This window comes from Acinonyx jubatus, chromosome A3 (assembly GCF_027475565.1).
Source record: "Acinonyx jubatus isolate Ajub_Pintada_27869175 chromosome A3, VMU_Ajub_asm_v1.0, whole genome shotgun sequence".
Lineage (NCBI taxonomy): Eukaryota > Metazoa > Chordata > Mammalia > Carnivora > Felidae > Acinonyx > Acinonyx jubatus.
This window is the reverse complement of record NC_069388.1, coordinates 87978278-87995701: the sequence shown is the minus strand read 5'-3', so window position 1 is coordinate 87995701 and position 17424 is coordinate 87978278. Positions and strand designations below refer to the sequence as shown.

General features: G+C 52.3%; 2 protein-coding genes across 2 annotated transcripts; one reads left to right on the top strand and one right to left on the bottom strand.

Annotated features, from left to right (window-relative positions):
* The first annotated feature begins 971 nt into the window (after positions 1-971).
* On the top strand, positions 972-5047 carry PRADC1 (protease associated domain containing 1). Its single transcript, XM_027072193.2, has 5 exons — positions 972-1149; positions 3067-3167; positions 3694-3803; positions 4085-4252; positions 4503-5047. The coding sequence occupies exons 1-5, from the start codon at positions 1083-1085 to the stop codon at positions 4621-4623; spliced, it is 567 nt and encodes a 188-aa protein (XP_026927994.1). The 5' UTR covers positions 972-1082; the 3' UTR covers positions 4624-5047.
* Positions 5048-5504: 457 nt separating this feature from the next.
* Positions 5505-17419, bottom strand: SMYD5 (SMYD family member 5). The gene is made up of 13 exons (XM_027072192.2): positions 17268-17419; positions 13333-13441; positions 12468-12607; positions 11878-11999; positions 11420-11489; positions 10694-10798; positions 9856-9918; positions 9568-9638; positions 9158-9264; positions 8709-8765; positions 7780-7874; positions 7061-7131; positions 5505-6958 (listed from the first exon to the last, which is right to left on the bottom strand). The coding sequence occupies exons 1-13, from the start codon at positions 17361-17363 to the stop codon at positions 6814-6816; spliced, it is 1251 nt and encodes a 416-aa protein (XP_026927993.1). The 5' UTR covers positions 17364-17419; the 3' UTR covers positions 5505-6813.
* Between the last annotated feature and the right edge of the window lie 5 nt (positions 17420-17424).

Below are 17424 nucleotides of genomic sequence, written 5' to 3'. Positions count from 1 at the left end.
TATGGTTTGCTACCACAGAGTCAGTACGGCTAGAAAGGCCAGAGGCTGGGCCTCCCTCGGAGAGAGAGGCGTTGGTTACCGAAGGGTCGCAGGATTGTGGTTATGCATTTCTCTTTGAGTATGTAGACTCCTTGCTCGGCTCGCATTACCCACTAAACCCTCATTCCTTCCCCCACGTCCGAAAGCCAGACCAAGGAACACAGTAAGCACATTTATTGAACGCTATGGGACAGGCTTATGGTAAATAAGGAAATAAGCACCTGGTGAGAGATCTCATAAGCCCTTCCAATCCTATGACGTTGGTACTGTTATGTCTATTTTGTAGATGAAGGAACTGAAGCTGAGAGGTTATGAAAGGTGTCCACGGTCACAGTTGTACACTAAATGGTAGAGAAGCAGACGTGGGCACCAGGCACCTGGCCCCAAATCCCGTTTTCTGGCTCTTCACTGACCAGAGCCTCCTCGAGGGTGGGGATCATCAAGCCGCCACCCTAGCGCGCAAGCGCTGGTGGAACTTGTCAGAGGACGAGCGGAGGGGAGGTCGCGGGAGACCACCTGGGCGCTAGACGAATGCCTTCCCAAGGAGGGAGGTGAGGAGGAGGAAAGCACAGCTGGGAGAAGCAAATCGTCATCTTGCGAGGCGGCCGCAGGGAGGATCCAGCCAAGACCGCAAAGCTGACGGCCACGACTTTCCTGGGCTGAAGTGAGTCCAGCGGGGCGCCCACCTCCAGTGCTCTTTCCTCCCCGCCCGCCAGCCCGCGCAATCCTGCAGTCGAATCCAAACTAAGAAACGCTGGGGCGCGGGTTGGGAGGGGTGGCAGTTGCTGTTAAGAATTTAGACCAATCAGTCCTAGGCCCCACTTCTCTCGACCAATAGGAAGTGGGCTAAGGCGCAGAGGCGGAAAGTGTAGCTACAGGAACAGGCATCAGAGCCAATCAGCCGTCGGCCTCGTTCCTGTCCGCCAACCAGCGGCAAGAGCGGGTCTGGGGGCGGGAGGCCGGAGCAGCTGTCAGGCTGAAGTCCAGCGAGCTAGCACCGTGGGGCGGCTGGAAGAAGCGCGGCGCCGGGCCGGGCCCTGGAGATGGTCCCCGGCGCCGCGGGCTGGTGTTGTCTCGTGCTCTGGCTCCCCGCATACGTCGCGGCCCACGGTGAGCGGAACGGGCAGGGCTGCGGGGCGGGGCTGGCCGTCTAGCTTGCTCGCGTCTCGGGCCGGGAGTCACGGGTCACCTTGGGACCCCGCGAGTTCGAGGCAGGGCAGATCTAGGGACGGGCGACTGGAGTGGTGGGTGCTGGCCCCCAGGGACGTGAGCAGGGCGCGGCCTGAGGCTGGGCTCTGAGTCTTCAGCTCCCCACGTCGAAGCAAGACTCCTCTCCACGCCCCCAGTAGTGCCGGCCCAGATGGCTGAAGGGGCGACCAGGAGAAGGAACAAGGGACAGTTAGAGATATTCCAAGCTGGAGATAGTATGTGAGCCTTCACATACATATACAGGAACACACATTCTTACACGTGGGCCCCCACGTACAAGCACACACGTACACACACAACCTGTTTGCACCTAAAGGAGCACGTAAGTATACACACCCATACACATACGTGAGCACATACATATACCACACTTGATTTACACAGATCAGCAGATGCAAAGGCCAGGCAAGATGTGTGTGGTAAGGAGGAGGGGTTTAGTGTTAAAGGCGGCTCATTGGAAATATATCTGTATCTCATGGGAAGTCCCCACTCTCAGGATGAAAGGCTGTAAAGCCCAATGCCAAGCCAATGGAACTCTATCTGGTCTCTGTGATTTGGGCAGTAGAGGACAGCTAAAGCCACAATCAGTCCTAACCCCCTGACACACAGTAGTGGCTTCATAGTTTGTTGACTATTTGACCAGCTTCCACACTTCCACATTCCTCTATCTCTCTGGGCTAAGGCAACCAAGGATTCAAGTCCAGGCAAAACATCAAACTTTAGTGCTGTAGAGAGGATCCCACACCCCAGAAAAATCTGGTTGTTCTGGAAATTCTCTCCCTCAGTGCGACTGAGCTGAAAATAGTTGTTCACTCCTTCAACAACCTTTATTGAGCACCCACATATCCTAGCCACTGTTACATAATGTGGATACAGCATTGAACTAAGCTACAAAACTGTGGGTTTTGCCTTAGTGGAAGAGACAGACATTAAACAATTCTGAATAGTGTATAATTACAAATTATGTTGAAAGTGTCAATGGAGAAAAAGTACATTTTGAATGGGCATAGGGAAAGGGCAGTGATAGGGCAGAGGGGTTTCTCTAGAAAGTGACATTTAAGCTATGACCTAACCAAAGAGCAGAAGTGAGCCAGGTGAAGAGGTAGAGCTGGGTTGGGGGCACGGGTAGGAAGGCTCCAGATAGAGGGAACAGTTGCAAGAAGATGCAGAGGTGAAGAAATTGAAAGGAGGCCAGAAAGGAGTAGATAAGGTTGTAGTAGTAGCCAAGGGCAGATGGAACAGGACCCTGCAAAGGGTAGTCGTTGAAGGGTACTGAAGCCATAAGAGTGGTGACTTGATCATATTTGCTTTAAGATATTTCAAGAAGACCCCTGGATGTTGTTTGGGGAATGGATGGTAGAGAGCAAGAATGGAGGCAGATAAACCAATTAAGAAGCTGGACCAGTCAGGACAAGAAATGATAGTGGCTGGACTAAGAGGATGGCAATGGAACCAGAGTCAACTTTTAAGTTTTAGTACAAATTGTTTTATACCTAGGCTACCACATCGCCACCTTGAAACTCTCAGGTCCACTTCAGAACAAAGAGGGATGGATCCTCGGAACACAAGAGCTCTCACTCTTCCTGGCTCATCAGTGCAGCAGCAGCTGTTATCTCTGGGGTTACTAACACTATCTGCATCAGTTCTATCCTCCCCAGGACAGAGATCATCTATCTCACCCACCTGGAGGACTCACTTGGCTGAAGCTGGGTCCCTGAGCCCAGATTATAGCCAGCCCAGTTGTACACAAGTGGTCCATGACCTGAACCTGAACCAGCTTGTTCCCTGGAAGTTTCTTACCTGTACTCTATTTTTCAGGCTTACGCATCCATGATTATTTGTACTTCCAAGTGCTGAGTCCTGGAGACATTCGATACATCTTCACGGCCACACCTGCCAAGGACTTTGGTGGTATCTTTGTAAGTTCAGGGAGACCCTTTTGTCTCTGCTCCTGTCTCCACCCCACTAAGTCAAGGTGACCGTCTCATCCCTTCAACCAATACCTGATTGCTAGGACAGGGAAGGGTGCACAATCCAGGCCTGCCCTCCAGGGGCTGCTGTGCAGGAGGGAAGGGCTTCCAGCTAGCTATTCCCCGGGGTGTAATACAGACTTGGGCACCAGACAGAGAGAAGCTGTCTTCTCTGGGGACATGAAATCGTGAAAAACCAAGGGCTCTGCTAGCTGTCTCTGCACTATGTGGCTTACGGCAAATTACTTCCCTTTTCTGGATCCTACCAACTCCCCTACATATCTCATGAAAAGGCACCGTGGAGTAGGACAACTAGATAAGCCTTTGTGAGAATTTAGTAAAAATACTCCAGTGCCCAGCACACAGAAACCACTCTATGTTTCCTTCAACTGTGTGAGGAAGCGGTAGAATGGGATGGTCAGCCTGGTCCTACAACAGGCATGTCTCCTCATGCTCTGACCTAAATGTCTTCCAGCACACAAGGTATGAGCAGATTCATCTTGTCCCTGCGGAACCTTCAGAGGCCTGTGGAGAACTCAGCAACGGTTTCTTCATCCAGGACCAGATCGCTCTGGTGGAGAGAGGGTAAGGAGCGGACAGACACAGGCACAAGAGGAGGGCAGGTGTAGGTTAGATTCTGAGATCAGTGTTGGGAGTGGTGCTTTGAAATAGCGGTTCGTAAATAATTCATGTTTTTAATGGTCTTTAAGAGACGTCTTAAGATTACCCATGCCTTTTGGCCATTTACGTATGAGCCTTTACAAAAAATTCTCCACGGTCCTTCTCTCATCCTTCCGGTGTGACAGTCTGGAGGAGGGGTAGCTAGGACCCTGCCTTTCCTTTGGTCTCATCACCACCTCTTCCAGGGGCTGCTCCTTCCTCTCCAAGACACGGGTGGTGCAGGAGCACGGCGGGCGGGCAGTGATCATCTCTGACAACGCGGTTGATAATGACAGCTTCTACGTGGAGATGATCCAGGACAGTACCCAGCGCACAGCTGACATCCCTGCCCTCTTCCTGCTCGGCCGAGATGGGTGAGGGCTCCTTGTCTCTGGCTGTATCAGCACCAGGCTGGGTGCCATGACTTGGGGAGGTCAAGGGCAATCACCAGTCCCTTCCCACAAGCCTCTGTTGGAGGGCCGAGTCCTTGGGCCAGAAATGTTGGAGGGCCCCAGTTGAAGGGCCAAGTCCTTGGGCTCTGGAACTCCCAGAGTGATGGGGACAATGGGGCATGATGGGGTGCTGAGAAAGTGACCATCGCCACCTTTCTTCATGCCCTCCCAGCTACATGATCCGCCGTTCCCTGGAACAGCATGGGCTGCCATGGGCCATCATTTCCATCCCAGTCAATGTCACCAGCATCCCCACCTTTGAGCTGCTGCAACCGCCCTGGACCTTCTGGTAGAAGAGTTGGTCCCACACACCAGCCATAAACAACTCTGGGCTGGGAAGGGGAAACCCAGGAATTCTGCTATTTGGGATTTGGGGATAGCATTTGAGGACAGGTGGAGCCGGGTAGGGGAAAAAGGCTTTGGCCTTGGCTATGCTAAGAAAAGCTGTGCCACTGGCCTTCCCTTCCTTGGGGTCCCCAAATGTCTCATGCTATGGGAATAGACAAGAGCCAGGCCCCAGAGCTTCTGGACTAGAATCTGGAACACAGGGGCTAAGGGCAGGTGGCCTGAGAGCCATCTGTGACCTGTCACATCCCACCTGGCTCTCGCCTCCCCTTCCCAGGATCTCTTCAGTGTACTTTACAGCAGCTGCTGGAGTGGTGTTTGAGGAATTAATAAACCCTCACTGACTTTTTAGCAATAAAGCCTCTCATCAGGGTTGCAACTGTGTCCTAGAATAAGAGCATACAGGGTGGGAGGGGCCTTCACTCTCTCATCTGGTCCCATGCCCCTGCTTTGAAGAGAGGAAACTGAGGCCCACAGAGGGTAAATGACTTGCTCAAGGTCCTTCAGAACCAGTGCTTAGGCTGCTAATCTTGGATCCCCGCACACTCTACCTCCTGCTCAAGAACTCAGGAAGCTGTAGTTCAGTTCCCTGAGAAGACTCCTCTGATAGCCTGGTCCTGGGGATCCACGCTGGACCTCAGAGGAGGTCCTTGCTCTTGGCATTTGCACAGCATTGTAGATGTGACCAGGGAGGAGCCTGCTGGGGGGCTGCAGCTCCCATCTCCTGCTATTGCCTGGTCTAAAACTATGTGCCTCTGTGCCACCTATGTGATTGCTGCATGCCTCAGACAGCTTGTCAAGTCATTCTACACAAAGCATTCCTGCAGAGGCCTGTCACCACTCACACTTTATTGAGAACAGTGGGCAGGCGGGGGCATGAGGGGTGCTGGCTACTGTGAAGAACCCAATAGGCCAGACAGGTGAGCTCCACCTGGCTCATGATCTAGGATAGAGCCTATGGGATGGGCACCTGCCCTCTCAGAGATCCCTCAGCAGGGGGTTGTGGCAGCCCCCGCCCAGGGAAAGTAGGCAAAGAAATCGCAAGTGATAGGCTATAGTTCCCACAGCATCCAACCCAAGAGTGAGGGGTAGTATTAATCTGGGGGTGGAGGGGCAGGTGACACAGACAGGGCTTATCTCAGAATATCTAGCCTAGCTCCTCTAGGTTTCTGGAAGACTTCAGTGTTCTTCTGTGGAGACCCTAACGATGGAGATTGAGGCCGGGAGAGCTCCTCACTGACCCATGTTAAACTGATACCAGGGAAGCCTCTTAAGCATCTGAAATTAAGGAGCACAGGCCTGTCATCACTCAGTCTCAGCCATGCTGCTAGAGTCCTCAGCGGGAAAGGAGTGTGAAGGGGTCATCTCCCCACATGCCCCTCTTGAGAGAGGCAGAGGCCTCTTACACACCCCCACGTGGCCAGCTACTGTGCCAGGGCCTGAGAGGCAAGGCACAAGGTACAAAGATTCTGGAATCTGGGGAAGGGGTTATACTCTCCACTCCCCTGGATGTCCAAGTAGTGGGGGTGGGGAGAGGAAGGTATCCCCCTGGTTCAGTGTCCCCAGCACAGAGCCTTAGGGAAGGTGCTCTGGAGACCCAGTTGCTCCTTCCTGCCTCTCCTAGCTGTGCCAGCAGGAGGCAGTTGCCTTAGCAGCCACAAAGGGAGTGGGGAAGAAGGTGAAGGCATCTCACCCCTCCCCTTTTTTCTTCAGTGCCGTCAGGCCGATCTCTTGTTACCCCCGTCTGTAGTAGGTAGAAAGCGGTGAAGCCTCAGGTGGACAGGGAAGCATGGCCATGGGGCCAAGTGGAAGAAACACTGTTTCTGACCTCTGTTGGAGTTGCTCGCCGACTGGAGTGGATACCTCAGTGTGTGTGTGTTTTGAGGGGGCAGCACTGAGAGGCTCAGTGACCACGCAGAGCCTGAGCCACTTAGCAGCAGTGTCCAGGGCATGAGGTCTAGTGGGGGGTGGCGTGCCTAAGGTCCAGCTTCTGTACTACTCTCTGGCAGAAACAGAGCTGGAATGGAGGGGGGGAAGCAGGCAACGGGAGTGGGGGAGTTCCTTCCAAGCCTCCTCTCTGGGGGAAGTCCCCCTTTTCCTGCAGGGTCTGGGGCAGGCCCCTTCCAGGCAGGGTGACATCACACATCGGTCATCTCATCCCCCAGCTCTGCATCCTCTGGCTCTCCTTCCTCCTCTTCATCCTCCTCCTCCTCCGAGGTCACGTTGGGTTCATCAGCCTCTGCCAGGCATTTGGGGCAGGAACAGACAAACAGATAGTTCTCCCTGCAGGAGATGGGGGGTGGGGGTGGTGGTGAGGGTGAAGTCAGGCAGTAACCAGGATGGAGCCTCCCAGAGCCCAGCCACCCACCACATCCCAGCTGGCACCTGAGGATCTTGTGGCGGCTGTGGCGGCTGCGCTCCCGCTGACAGCAGTCTAAGTAGCTGATACAGATTTCCTGGAGGGCAGAGAAGACGTAGAGTCTGACAGTCTGTGCTGTCTCTTAGATGGGATCAGGGCCTCCCCAACCACTGTCCCATCTCCCAGGAGCTAGGCCCTCATTCATTTCCCTGTGCTCTCAGAAGGCCACCAAGAGGCTCAAACAACCTATGTCTGAGACAGAGAGGGGACAGTGGTTAGCCTCAGGCCACGACTATAGGCAGCCAATGGCTAAGGTCTGTGGCCATTGTCAGAGGTTATCTTGACATGGTGCTACTAGCTCTGGAAGAAGATTCAACCAGGCTCTGCGCACTGTGCTAACAGCCAGGACTCCAAACCCCAAACCCACACGTGCACCCATAGCCCACGCTACGAAGAGCCATCTCTTGTTTTCTTGGAAGCTGTGGATTTGTTGATCAAAAGGTGGCTGGGGACAAGAACCTGGGCATGCACTTGTCTCTGAATCACTGCTCTGAGGTTTTCTGGTTATTTTTTTGAAGAATTGGGGGTACTGTGGGTTTGAGGATAACCATGGGTAAAAAGACTCCTGCCCTGGGTCATGTGGGGATCAGCTGAACAGCCTGAACTTGGGGCTCTAGCCACTGTTGCTTCCAATCCCTGGAGAGAACTTGCAAGGCCCACCCCCCACAGCTCCTAGCCCTCTCACCTCTCCTGGCTTGATATCCTCCAAGGCCGTGACATGCAAAAGGAAGTTGTTTTCTGGGAAGGAGGTCTCTGCATTGGGGACACAGCTGTGGTTACCTGGGTCACAAGAGGCAAGAAATAAGGACTGCTGACTAATAAAAATAACAGCCTCAACTTGCAAAGAACTGGGTCCCATCCTTCCTTGTTTTCTGATCCCTGCTAGGGCTACAGAGGTCCTGGAACCCAAATTTCCTGACTCCCTCCATCCAGTGCTCTTTCCTAAAGACCACAGAGCACAGGCACAAATGCACTTCCTCTTGCCACCCCCTCCCACCTGCCATCACTGCCCTTGCTGTCCTCAGCACTGGGCAACTTGTTCTCAATTGTGTTCCTAGTGTCCCACAAAGGGAAGGACAGGGCCGTGAAAGGGACCCCATGCCAGACACTTAACTCAGTCGGCAACTGGATGTCTGGTAACAGCTGAGCCAGTCCCCCTGCGAGCCTAGTTTGGGAGAGGTAGCATGCCCCAGACCTTGGGAGGGCTGACAATGAGGAAACCAGAGGGGGGAGGCTGAGATCTGGAAAAGACAGTTGTGTGATTGGCTCTGCTCCTCCCTGTTAGGTGCTGATGAGACCACCCTTCTAGCCTAAACTCCCTCCTCCCAGGAGCCTGAGGGCAGTGGTTGTGCAAGGCCAATGCTTCTCTTTGCAAGGAACAGAGCTCTGTGTCCTGCCTTAGCACAGGGCCTGGCCCACTGGAAGGTTTTATATATAAACATATATTAAGGCACAAGCAATCCAATGAATGAATGAATGAATGAAAAACTGATGCAACAAAAAGTCCCAGGAGAATCCCCAAGGAAGCCCAGACCTAATCCTGCTCCCAGACTCCTCCCCACCGGCCTAAAAGGGGCTGAGAGAGATGTACCCCTCCTCAATGCCGGGACTCACAGCAGCTCTGAAGCACAAAGAGGCCAGATCCTTCACAGTTAAGAAACTCTCCAGTTGCTGTAAGACAGTAACATTGTAGATGTTATTCTATCCATTTTACAGGTGGAAAAAGAAAACTAGACTTACAAGGATAGGCACTGGTTCCACTGTCTTGCCACCCAGTCACTACCATTTCATCTAAACTTGCTTCCAGGAGGCATAAACCTTGCTTTTCTATAAATGACATCACCTTACTTGTCCAGCACCCCCCTCCCCCAGCATCCAGACTCTATATGGATCTCAGGGTCATGTCTTATCTTATTTGTCCTGTGGATAGATGTGAAGCTTCCTATAGGCACATAGGGATTACCTTCCCCAACCATTAGCTCAGAACCCCCTCGGGGAAAGACTGTGTGTCTGGCTAGGGAGTCATTCAAGGTTGGGTGAGACCAAGGCTCCATCTCACCAACCTGCCTCGATGTCCTTGTACAGCTGGTCAATGAAGGCGTCCAGCTGCTCTCGGTCCTGAGGCTTCAACTCCAGAGCGTCACAGGCATGGACCCACTGGCTCAGGGAGCTGGGGGTCCCAGGCATCCATGGTTGGAGAGAAGGAGGCCCAGCTCCCAGGGCTCTCCACCTCCAGTCAGGTTAAGCCCATTTCTTTCTCCAGGGCAGGGGCCCATCTTCCCCAAAAGACCAAGGCTCCCAGGAGCAAACTACCACCTCAGTCTTTCTGACTCCCACCACTGCATCCAGTCCAGCTCTCCTGCCACAGAATCAAACCCTAATCTTGAAAGGAAGTGTGGCTACCTTCCTCTGTCAATCTCCCGCCCAAGCCCTGACAGACAAGTGCAATAGCTTTGGAACATTCTCTCCTAACCTGGTCCCGATTCCTTGGCCATTGGTCCCAACAAGAGCAAAGAGAGACCGGAATCCATCTGGTGTGAACCACTGTGGGGAAAAAGAAAAATGAGTGCTCAGATTACAGCCACTCGCTTTTCCTCCTGAAACAACTCTCTGTTCAGGAAGTCTTCTGTGAGTCAATCCCATCCCAACTTCACACCAAGTCAGTCTTGGCTTAACTCTCTGAGTAGGAGATGCTGACCCGGTTGCTCCTGGAGAGCTGGAATGACCAGGAGGTCACTGGTCCCACCTTCCCCATGCTCACCTGGCTGAGCGCCTCCTCATAAAGGGCCTCTGTGAAGAGTCTCCGTAGAAGTTCCAGCTGGCCCTGGTTTAGGGGAAGCAGGGAGAGACCTGTATCCTGGGGATTTCCCACTAGCACCCAGGCAGGGCCCAGAAGACCAGGTAAGGAAAAGAAAAGGGGCCAGCTCTGTAGAATGAACTTTCCCTGAAGGCAAAGGAAGGCCACAGAGTTCTTACTTCCAAAGAACCTTGGCAGTCTGTTGGCCTGTTCCAAGCCAGAGTGGGGAACCCCAAATTCCTATTTTCCAGGAGGGCTAAGGCAACCTGGCTTCAGATGACTGTCCTCGCGACCACCTTCCAGGCTCCCTGACCTGGCCTCCAGACAAGCTTGACGACCCCCTCGTCTCCTCAGAATAAATGCAGGAAGGCCCACCCCAGCTGCCCTTGAAACCCTGCCTGCACCTTCAGGCAGCTCCTGTGTGGCAGTCTGCTGTCCTCAGTGAGAATGTGTAATCTTTGGGTGGGAGTGGGCACTCAGCACATTGGCAGCTAAAATGCTATTTCACGCCTGCTCCCTGACCCTCCACTTTCCATTATACTGACTTACCCGCCACTATCCTATCATGAGATTCTGCCTTACCATGTTAGGGCACCCGACCCCTCCTTCCTGTTCACCCCACTTCTCAACTTTCGGTCCCTGTTAGGTCACAAAGTTAAATAGTGGCAAGAAGATAGGTTCTCTGAATAGATTTTTGGCTCCAGGCTCTGTGGCTGGCAAAGGACCAAATGTGGAGCTCCCCTCAGGTAGCCACAGAACATCCAAGGCTATTGGGATGAGGGGATCATGGGGGAAGACTGACCTTGAATTTGTCCCCCAGGAGTTTGTGGACAATCTCCTCCTCCTCATTGGCTGTTTTATTACAGAACTGGGAAAAGAGCCTGATCCAACGATCTTTATCCTTAGCCTGCAGGGAACAAATATACTTCAGGATCACATTCACATATGCCTGGGCGTGCACGCGTGTGCATGCACGGACTCAGGGACACCCATCTCCTTGCTGTCCCTCATACCCAGGCGGGAGAGTAGCCTGTGATTCTAAAGCCTCTGCCATCAGCGAAACACCATCACACATGAGATTCTAGGTAGACCCTTCCTTGGCCTGGGGACTTCCTTCCCATCCTGCCCACACCCAACCATCTCCCCAACTGGGCCAGGCTGGCCAGTTCAACAACACTTGGAAAAAGAGGAGAATGGGGTTGTGGAGCTCCAATACTAACAGAATGGGTTGGAGTGGCTTCTCTCACTTTACATAAGAGGCAATCCTGAGAAAGTGGCACCTGTAAATTGAATGTGTGAACTGTTGCTGCATAGGAGGTCCTCTCCTAGATCAGAGGCTGCAGGAAAGATGAGTCTCCTGCCAGATTTATGGTTAGTTGCTCCTGAGTTTACACAGCAAGCAGCTCTCCTTTGGAAAGTGCAGAGGGAACTCTGCATCCAAGCCAGGGACTTGACGTGAGGAGGAGACTGAGGCCAAAGGGCACATGAGGCCAGAAGGGGCTTCCGTGGGAGGTCTGGGTGGGCTTACCTGCTTCACTGTGGCCACCATCCGCGCCATCAACATGATGCTTGCAGTCTCGGGGGGGTAGTGAACACTCCTGGGGAGAAAGAAAAAGATTTGGTCTGGAAATCCCCTCCCCAGTAGCTGTGTTCAGGGAAGCCCAGTCTGATCACTACAGAGAATCCTTTCTATCAACTCTATTTATAACCAAAGAGAGATGTCATTGGCAAGGATGAGGGCAGGCCTTTACCGCCCCATGGGCTTAATGGGGCTCTTCCTGGGAGTGTGTAAAATGCTGAGGGTAGTGGGACTGGCGGCTCACACTGAAGGCAGGGGGTTGGGTGATGTGACTTCTGTTTAACCCTAAGACTGGAGGAAAGATCTGGGGATGGCAGTTTAAGAAAGATGACTGCATCTGCTGATCTCAGGCGGGCAGGCAGGTCGAGAGGGAGGATAAAGGGAAGAAGAGATGAAATGCTACCCACCTCCAGGCCTCCTGTAGCTTATTGAGAGGATGCAGGGGGTCGTCCTGGGAGGGCCCTGGGCACAGGACCTGATGGTACTGCTCGGCGGCCGCCAGCCGACACTCCGCACTGCAGTACATCACCTGGTGGAGTGGGTGGAGGTCAACACCCTAGGATCTGGCCATGGGGTGAGGCACAGACCTTCCTTAGTGGTACTCACCTCCTCTGACTGCACTCCTTCTACGAACAGCCCCTGAGCAGTAGCTCAGTGACATCGTAAGATGAGAAAGCACACACCGCCCGGGGGCATGTGAGAGGGGCACCCAGGCTTGTCGAACTATGGGAAGGAGAGAGCTTTCAAGTAGAGGGAAGAGCCCCTGCCAGGCTCCTGGGAAGAGGGCAAGTTCCCACTGAACCAATTTTCTAGATAGCGGGACCGGGACAGGGAGAACACAACTGGAATAGTTACAGCCTTTTGAATGTCTTACCCTACATTATGGCTCTCAGGGGCCACGAGCAGGTCTGTTGTCATTCCTGTCTCCCCAAAGAGGACTTCGGCTAAGGCTTCTCCCACCAGCTCCCTTTCAGGTGCACTCCCCAGGGATGCTCACCTGGCAGTGGGGACAGTGCTGGTGGAGGTCCTTGCGCACGGCACACAGCTCAGGGTGAGGCAGAACCTGGCCCGGTTTCCCAGTCAGCCTCTGGGCATTCTCCTCTGCCTTCTCCAGTGCCCGAAGGCAGTGGTCACAGGCTGAGGGAGAGAGCCCCATGTGACAATGTAAGTGTCTTTAGAGCAGGGGCCACATTTTGTCTTTTTCACAGAAGCATCCCTAGGGCTAAAGATAGTGCCTGACACTTGGTAGGTGCTCAACAAACGTTTGGGAAGTAAGTGAATGAACAACTGTGTTAAAGAACAGAATGGGTGCATGATTTCACATGCATTCAAAAGCAGATTGGGATTTAGTCTATAGGGCTCCCCTCCTAACCCCCAGACTGAGCTTTCCCCACATTCTGGAGCCAACTGACCCTCCTTTCATGTTTGTCTCTAGCCTAAGAAAAGTGTGAAAAAAGCACGTGTCTGGAAAAGCTAAGGGCATCCTACTTGCTTCTGACCCCTAACTCAGCCTGTTTTGACCAAGGGGCGAGTGGCCTCCTCTTGGTGGAGAGCTGCCCTTTGGCACAGAGCCCTTCCACATGATATCCAGTCCCTGATACTGCAGGTCACACTGAGTTCTGCCTGCCTGACAGTCCTCCCCCAGGAAGCAGGCTGGAAGAGCCCATCCCTCGCTCACTCCCAGCCGCAAATGGCCTAAGACTAGAGACAAGCATGATTCTCAGGCACGGTTCTCCAAGATGAGCTTTTCTCCCAACACCTGAATTCCCAGAGACATCAGCTAGTGGGAATGTATGTAGCTCTCTTCCATGCATACAGGCAGCTGGCCCACCAGCCATGAGGAGTGGACGAGATGTGCTCACCTCGGTAGCGATAAAGTGCATTCCAGAGAAACTGTGCAGCCACCAGGGGCTGTTCTACAAAGATGGTCTCCCCTTTCCGGATCAGCTGTGTGGCAAATAGGCCCTTTCCCTAACAGGGAGAGAAGGAATAGGATGGCCATAAGGAGAGAAAGAGGACATAGCTCCCAGAGGGCTTCCCAGCATCACCCCCCACCACGCCTCCCTCTCAGGAGAGGCCTCTGCCTTGGGAGGGTTCATGGAACATGGTCACCTCCCGCCCACCAACTGCCTCCTCTGGAAATGTAGCTCTGACCTACTTTCAGTCACACCTCTTTCAGCCTGCTCAGAGCAGAGGGCCTGGGATGGGGAGGGAACCACACTGTCAGCCAGAGGAGAATTTTTGGAATGGCCAGAGCAGGGCCAAGTCTCACGGCAGGCTGGAGCCTCCTGTACTAGCAGCCGGTAACGACAGGGCAGTTTTCTTCGAGTCACCCATGTGTCCCTCCAGGATCCTGGCGGTGACACCACTGCTCAGGGTTGCAAAGGACTCCTATGCCACAGGAGAGAGGGAGGCCTCGCCTGGGGGAGAATGTGCCCTATTTCCCTGGTCGATGGGGAACTCACCAAGTTCTCAGAGTTATGCTGAAAGGAAGGGTGAATCCTAGCACCAACCCTAACACTACTTGCTGTGAACCTTGGAGCCAACTGCTTCACTTCTTTTTTTCTTTTTTTTTTTTTTTTTAAGTTCATTTATTTAAGTAACCTCTACACCCAACGTGGAGCTCAAACCCATGACCCCGAGACCATGAGCCACACACTCCACTGACTGAGCCAGCCAGGCACCCCAGTTGCTTCACTTCTTGGCAACGGTTTCACATATGAAAAGCATCATAATGATACCTCCCAGGTAGTTTCCAGGATGCCATGATATAGCACAGATGAATGTACCTTATGAGCTTTAGCTCCTTACTACTCTAAGTGAGATGATAAGTGGGCAGCATGGGCATCATTTGGACACCTGTTAGAAATGCAGAATCTCAGGCCATGCCCTAGACCTGCTGCATGAGAATGTGCATTTTAATTTTAACAAGATGCCCAGGTGATTCAAATGCACGTTAAAGTCTGAGGAGCTCTGGTCTAAAGCACTGTAAACATCATGTAAGGCATGAAGGATGAGAAAACAACTGCTGAATTGCTATTTCTCAGATGTGCAAAGGGACTCAGGAGACAGCTTCAGAACCCTGGCAGTTGCTGGCTCTGCCGGGCACTTGTTCCCACTATTCACTTAGAGAAGAGGGGTGGTGCCCCTGCCAGCACTGAACTGTCACAAGAAGAGAAAGAAATTAAAAAAAAGATTTGACATAGCAGTAAAACGTCCTGTCATGTGGCCTCTCAGGTAGCTCCCTGTTTCCTTCTAGCATTGGCACTGTGGCTAGATAGCAGCACCTCCCAAAGTCAGAGAGGCAGGGATGTGTAGACCAGGAGAGCCCTGAGCAGAGGGGGACAGCTGGAACAAAACCTCTGGCCAAAGCCGTTGATGCACCCTTGGTTGTCTTCTTAGAACCCCACCTCCATGCCTTTTAGCCCTGGACCCAATCTGGCAAAATGAAAACATGGCCTTATTTTATGGGACAAAGGAGTATGAACATGGACCCACATTATCGCTGACAATCTCAAATCTCAACATTGGGCAAATATCAATGTCTTTCCCTCTCTTTCTGGAGGATCAAATGCAGAAAATATTTGGTAATCAAAATAAAGGGAACAGAATCAGAGCTGTTCCTTTATGAAACCACTCATCCCCCAAACATAAGGCAGGGTTCCAAGAAAGCCACTCTCATTAAATATTAATTACCAAGAGGCTTGGAGAAAGCTTATGCCTTGAGTGGAAAGGGCATAAACTTGCAAAGATATTTCCAATTTGAAAAATAAATTTTAGAAAAAAGATTGTGCAAAACTCTAAGACCATGTAATAAACTTTAAGAGCTTTACTAAATGGATAATTTTCTAGAAAAATACAAATTACCAGAACTGAATTCAAAAGGAAGGAAAGCTAGAGAAAGAAGCAGTGCTGGTATCTGGCTGACCCACACCAGTATGGCATTCTGGTTGGCATCCACTGTCTTTGGTCAGACAGTATCATGTTCTGTCCCTGGCAGAGTAGTTGGTAAATCTTTGAAAGATCATTCCTGCCAATATCGATAGAAGCAATACAGAAAATAGTCAAAAACAACCCCCATGTGAGGCCCCTAGTCCATATGGTTCATGAGCCAGCTCCCTCAAACCAAAGAATAAGTAACTCTCATGCTATTTAAAAACTATTTAGTAACAGAGAAAAAATGGAAAGCTTCTCCATTTTACCAAAAAACAAGCATAACTGTGATGCAGTAACCTGAGGAAGATAGCACAAAGAAAAAAACGTCAGAAACCAATCTCGCTTGATGAACATAGATGCAAAAAGCCTGGAGTAAACCACCTTGTCAGCATGTCTGGGTGTGTATGTGATTTTCTCCAGCAGAAGATCGTGTGTGGGAATAGAGAGAGCAGCCAGCTCATTCTTCCAGAGGTGGGGTTTGACAGAAGGCTGGGACAGGACAGCTGGGCAAGCAGAGTGGCTGAAGTGATGAGGTCAGAGGAAGAAATAAAGAAGAGAGGGGCTGAGAGATAGGGGACTTAGTGAAGGGAAAGGTCAGTGTCTCTGCCTGCAAGGAGTGATGGAACTGGGATACCATCAAACTGAGCCAATCAAGAACAGAGGTGGAGACAGAGATGTGAGCAGCTGAAGAGGCCAAGGATATTGGGGAGCTGCTTTACCACAGAAGGAAAGGAATGCTCCAGATGCACTGGAGAGGAAAGAAGGCAATGGAAGGTTGGGGCGGGGAGAGCAGGAGGCAGATGACTAGAAGGCTGACATCTTGGGCAGGGACCAGGTATATGCACTGCTGGTATACATGATAAATTATTCAACCTCATCAGTAAACACAGACTTGTAAATTAAAACAAAGTGATACCATTTTGCACGTATCAACTGGCAAAGTTAACTAGTAAAGAAAATACTCCGATGAAGAGAACAAAAGGATGTGTGCACAGAAACTGAGCTCCAGGACCTTTGCCCTCAGGGATGAAAAATAAAATACAATGCAAAAGTGCATAAATAAGTAGGTGGCTGAATGAACTGTGGCAATCCCTTGAAACAGACTATTACTCAGCTCTTAAAAATATGTATAAATAGGTTTATTGATGTTGATTTCCTGCTGCATCAAACAGAGGTTCCTAAAATTGTGACTTTAGTACCCACATATTTGCACAAGTATAGGATTACGAGTGATTTTTATCTTCTCTTTCCTTACATGCATTTAGAGTATTTTTCTACAATTAACTTTTAAAACACGATAATATAACCACAAAACCATATTGCTTTCCTGTTTCAATGCTTCAAATGCTCCCACGGGCTTCGAGCTCTAGTCCAAATTCCTTAGCATCCCAAGGCCTTTGTGAAGGGTCCTGGCCTCTCTCCCCACCCCATTCCCAAATCTCACTCAGAAAGTTCCCCGAGGGCCCACTCTTTTTCATACCTCAGTACCCTCTGCTCAGCCATCCCCGCCCACCACCCCCACGGCCCAGCAGCAGAGTACTCCAGCCTGGACCAAAAGGCCCGGCGCCCACCCGGCCCCGCCTGGAGCAGCAGGAGCAGGGCAGCCGGAGGGCGCACCGGGTCCCGTAGGGAGGGGGCGCGCACGGAGACTACGGAGACTTCGGGGCCCACCGATTCACCGCGTGACCGCCCCGGAAGCCTGCGCGCGGGGACAGACGGGGAGCCCCCGGGCCGCGAGGAGGGGCTGAGCCGCAGAGTCGGAACGGCTCAGGAGCTTCTAGGCTCCGGGCCTAGGGTCCCGCGGGGCTTTCTCCAAGGCCGGACACGGTAGGTGCCCCTGGCGGGTCTGCCTCGGCCTCACCTTAGCGCTGCTTACGAATCGGACTTCCACGGCGACCGGAGCCCGACCCGACACACCCACGCAGAAGGAGAACACGTCGCACATGGAGGCCGCCATCTTGGGCGCGCCTCCGCCTTATGACCCTTGACCTCGCCTCGACCCGGGGGGCCCCGCCCCT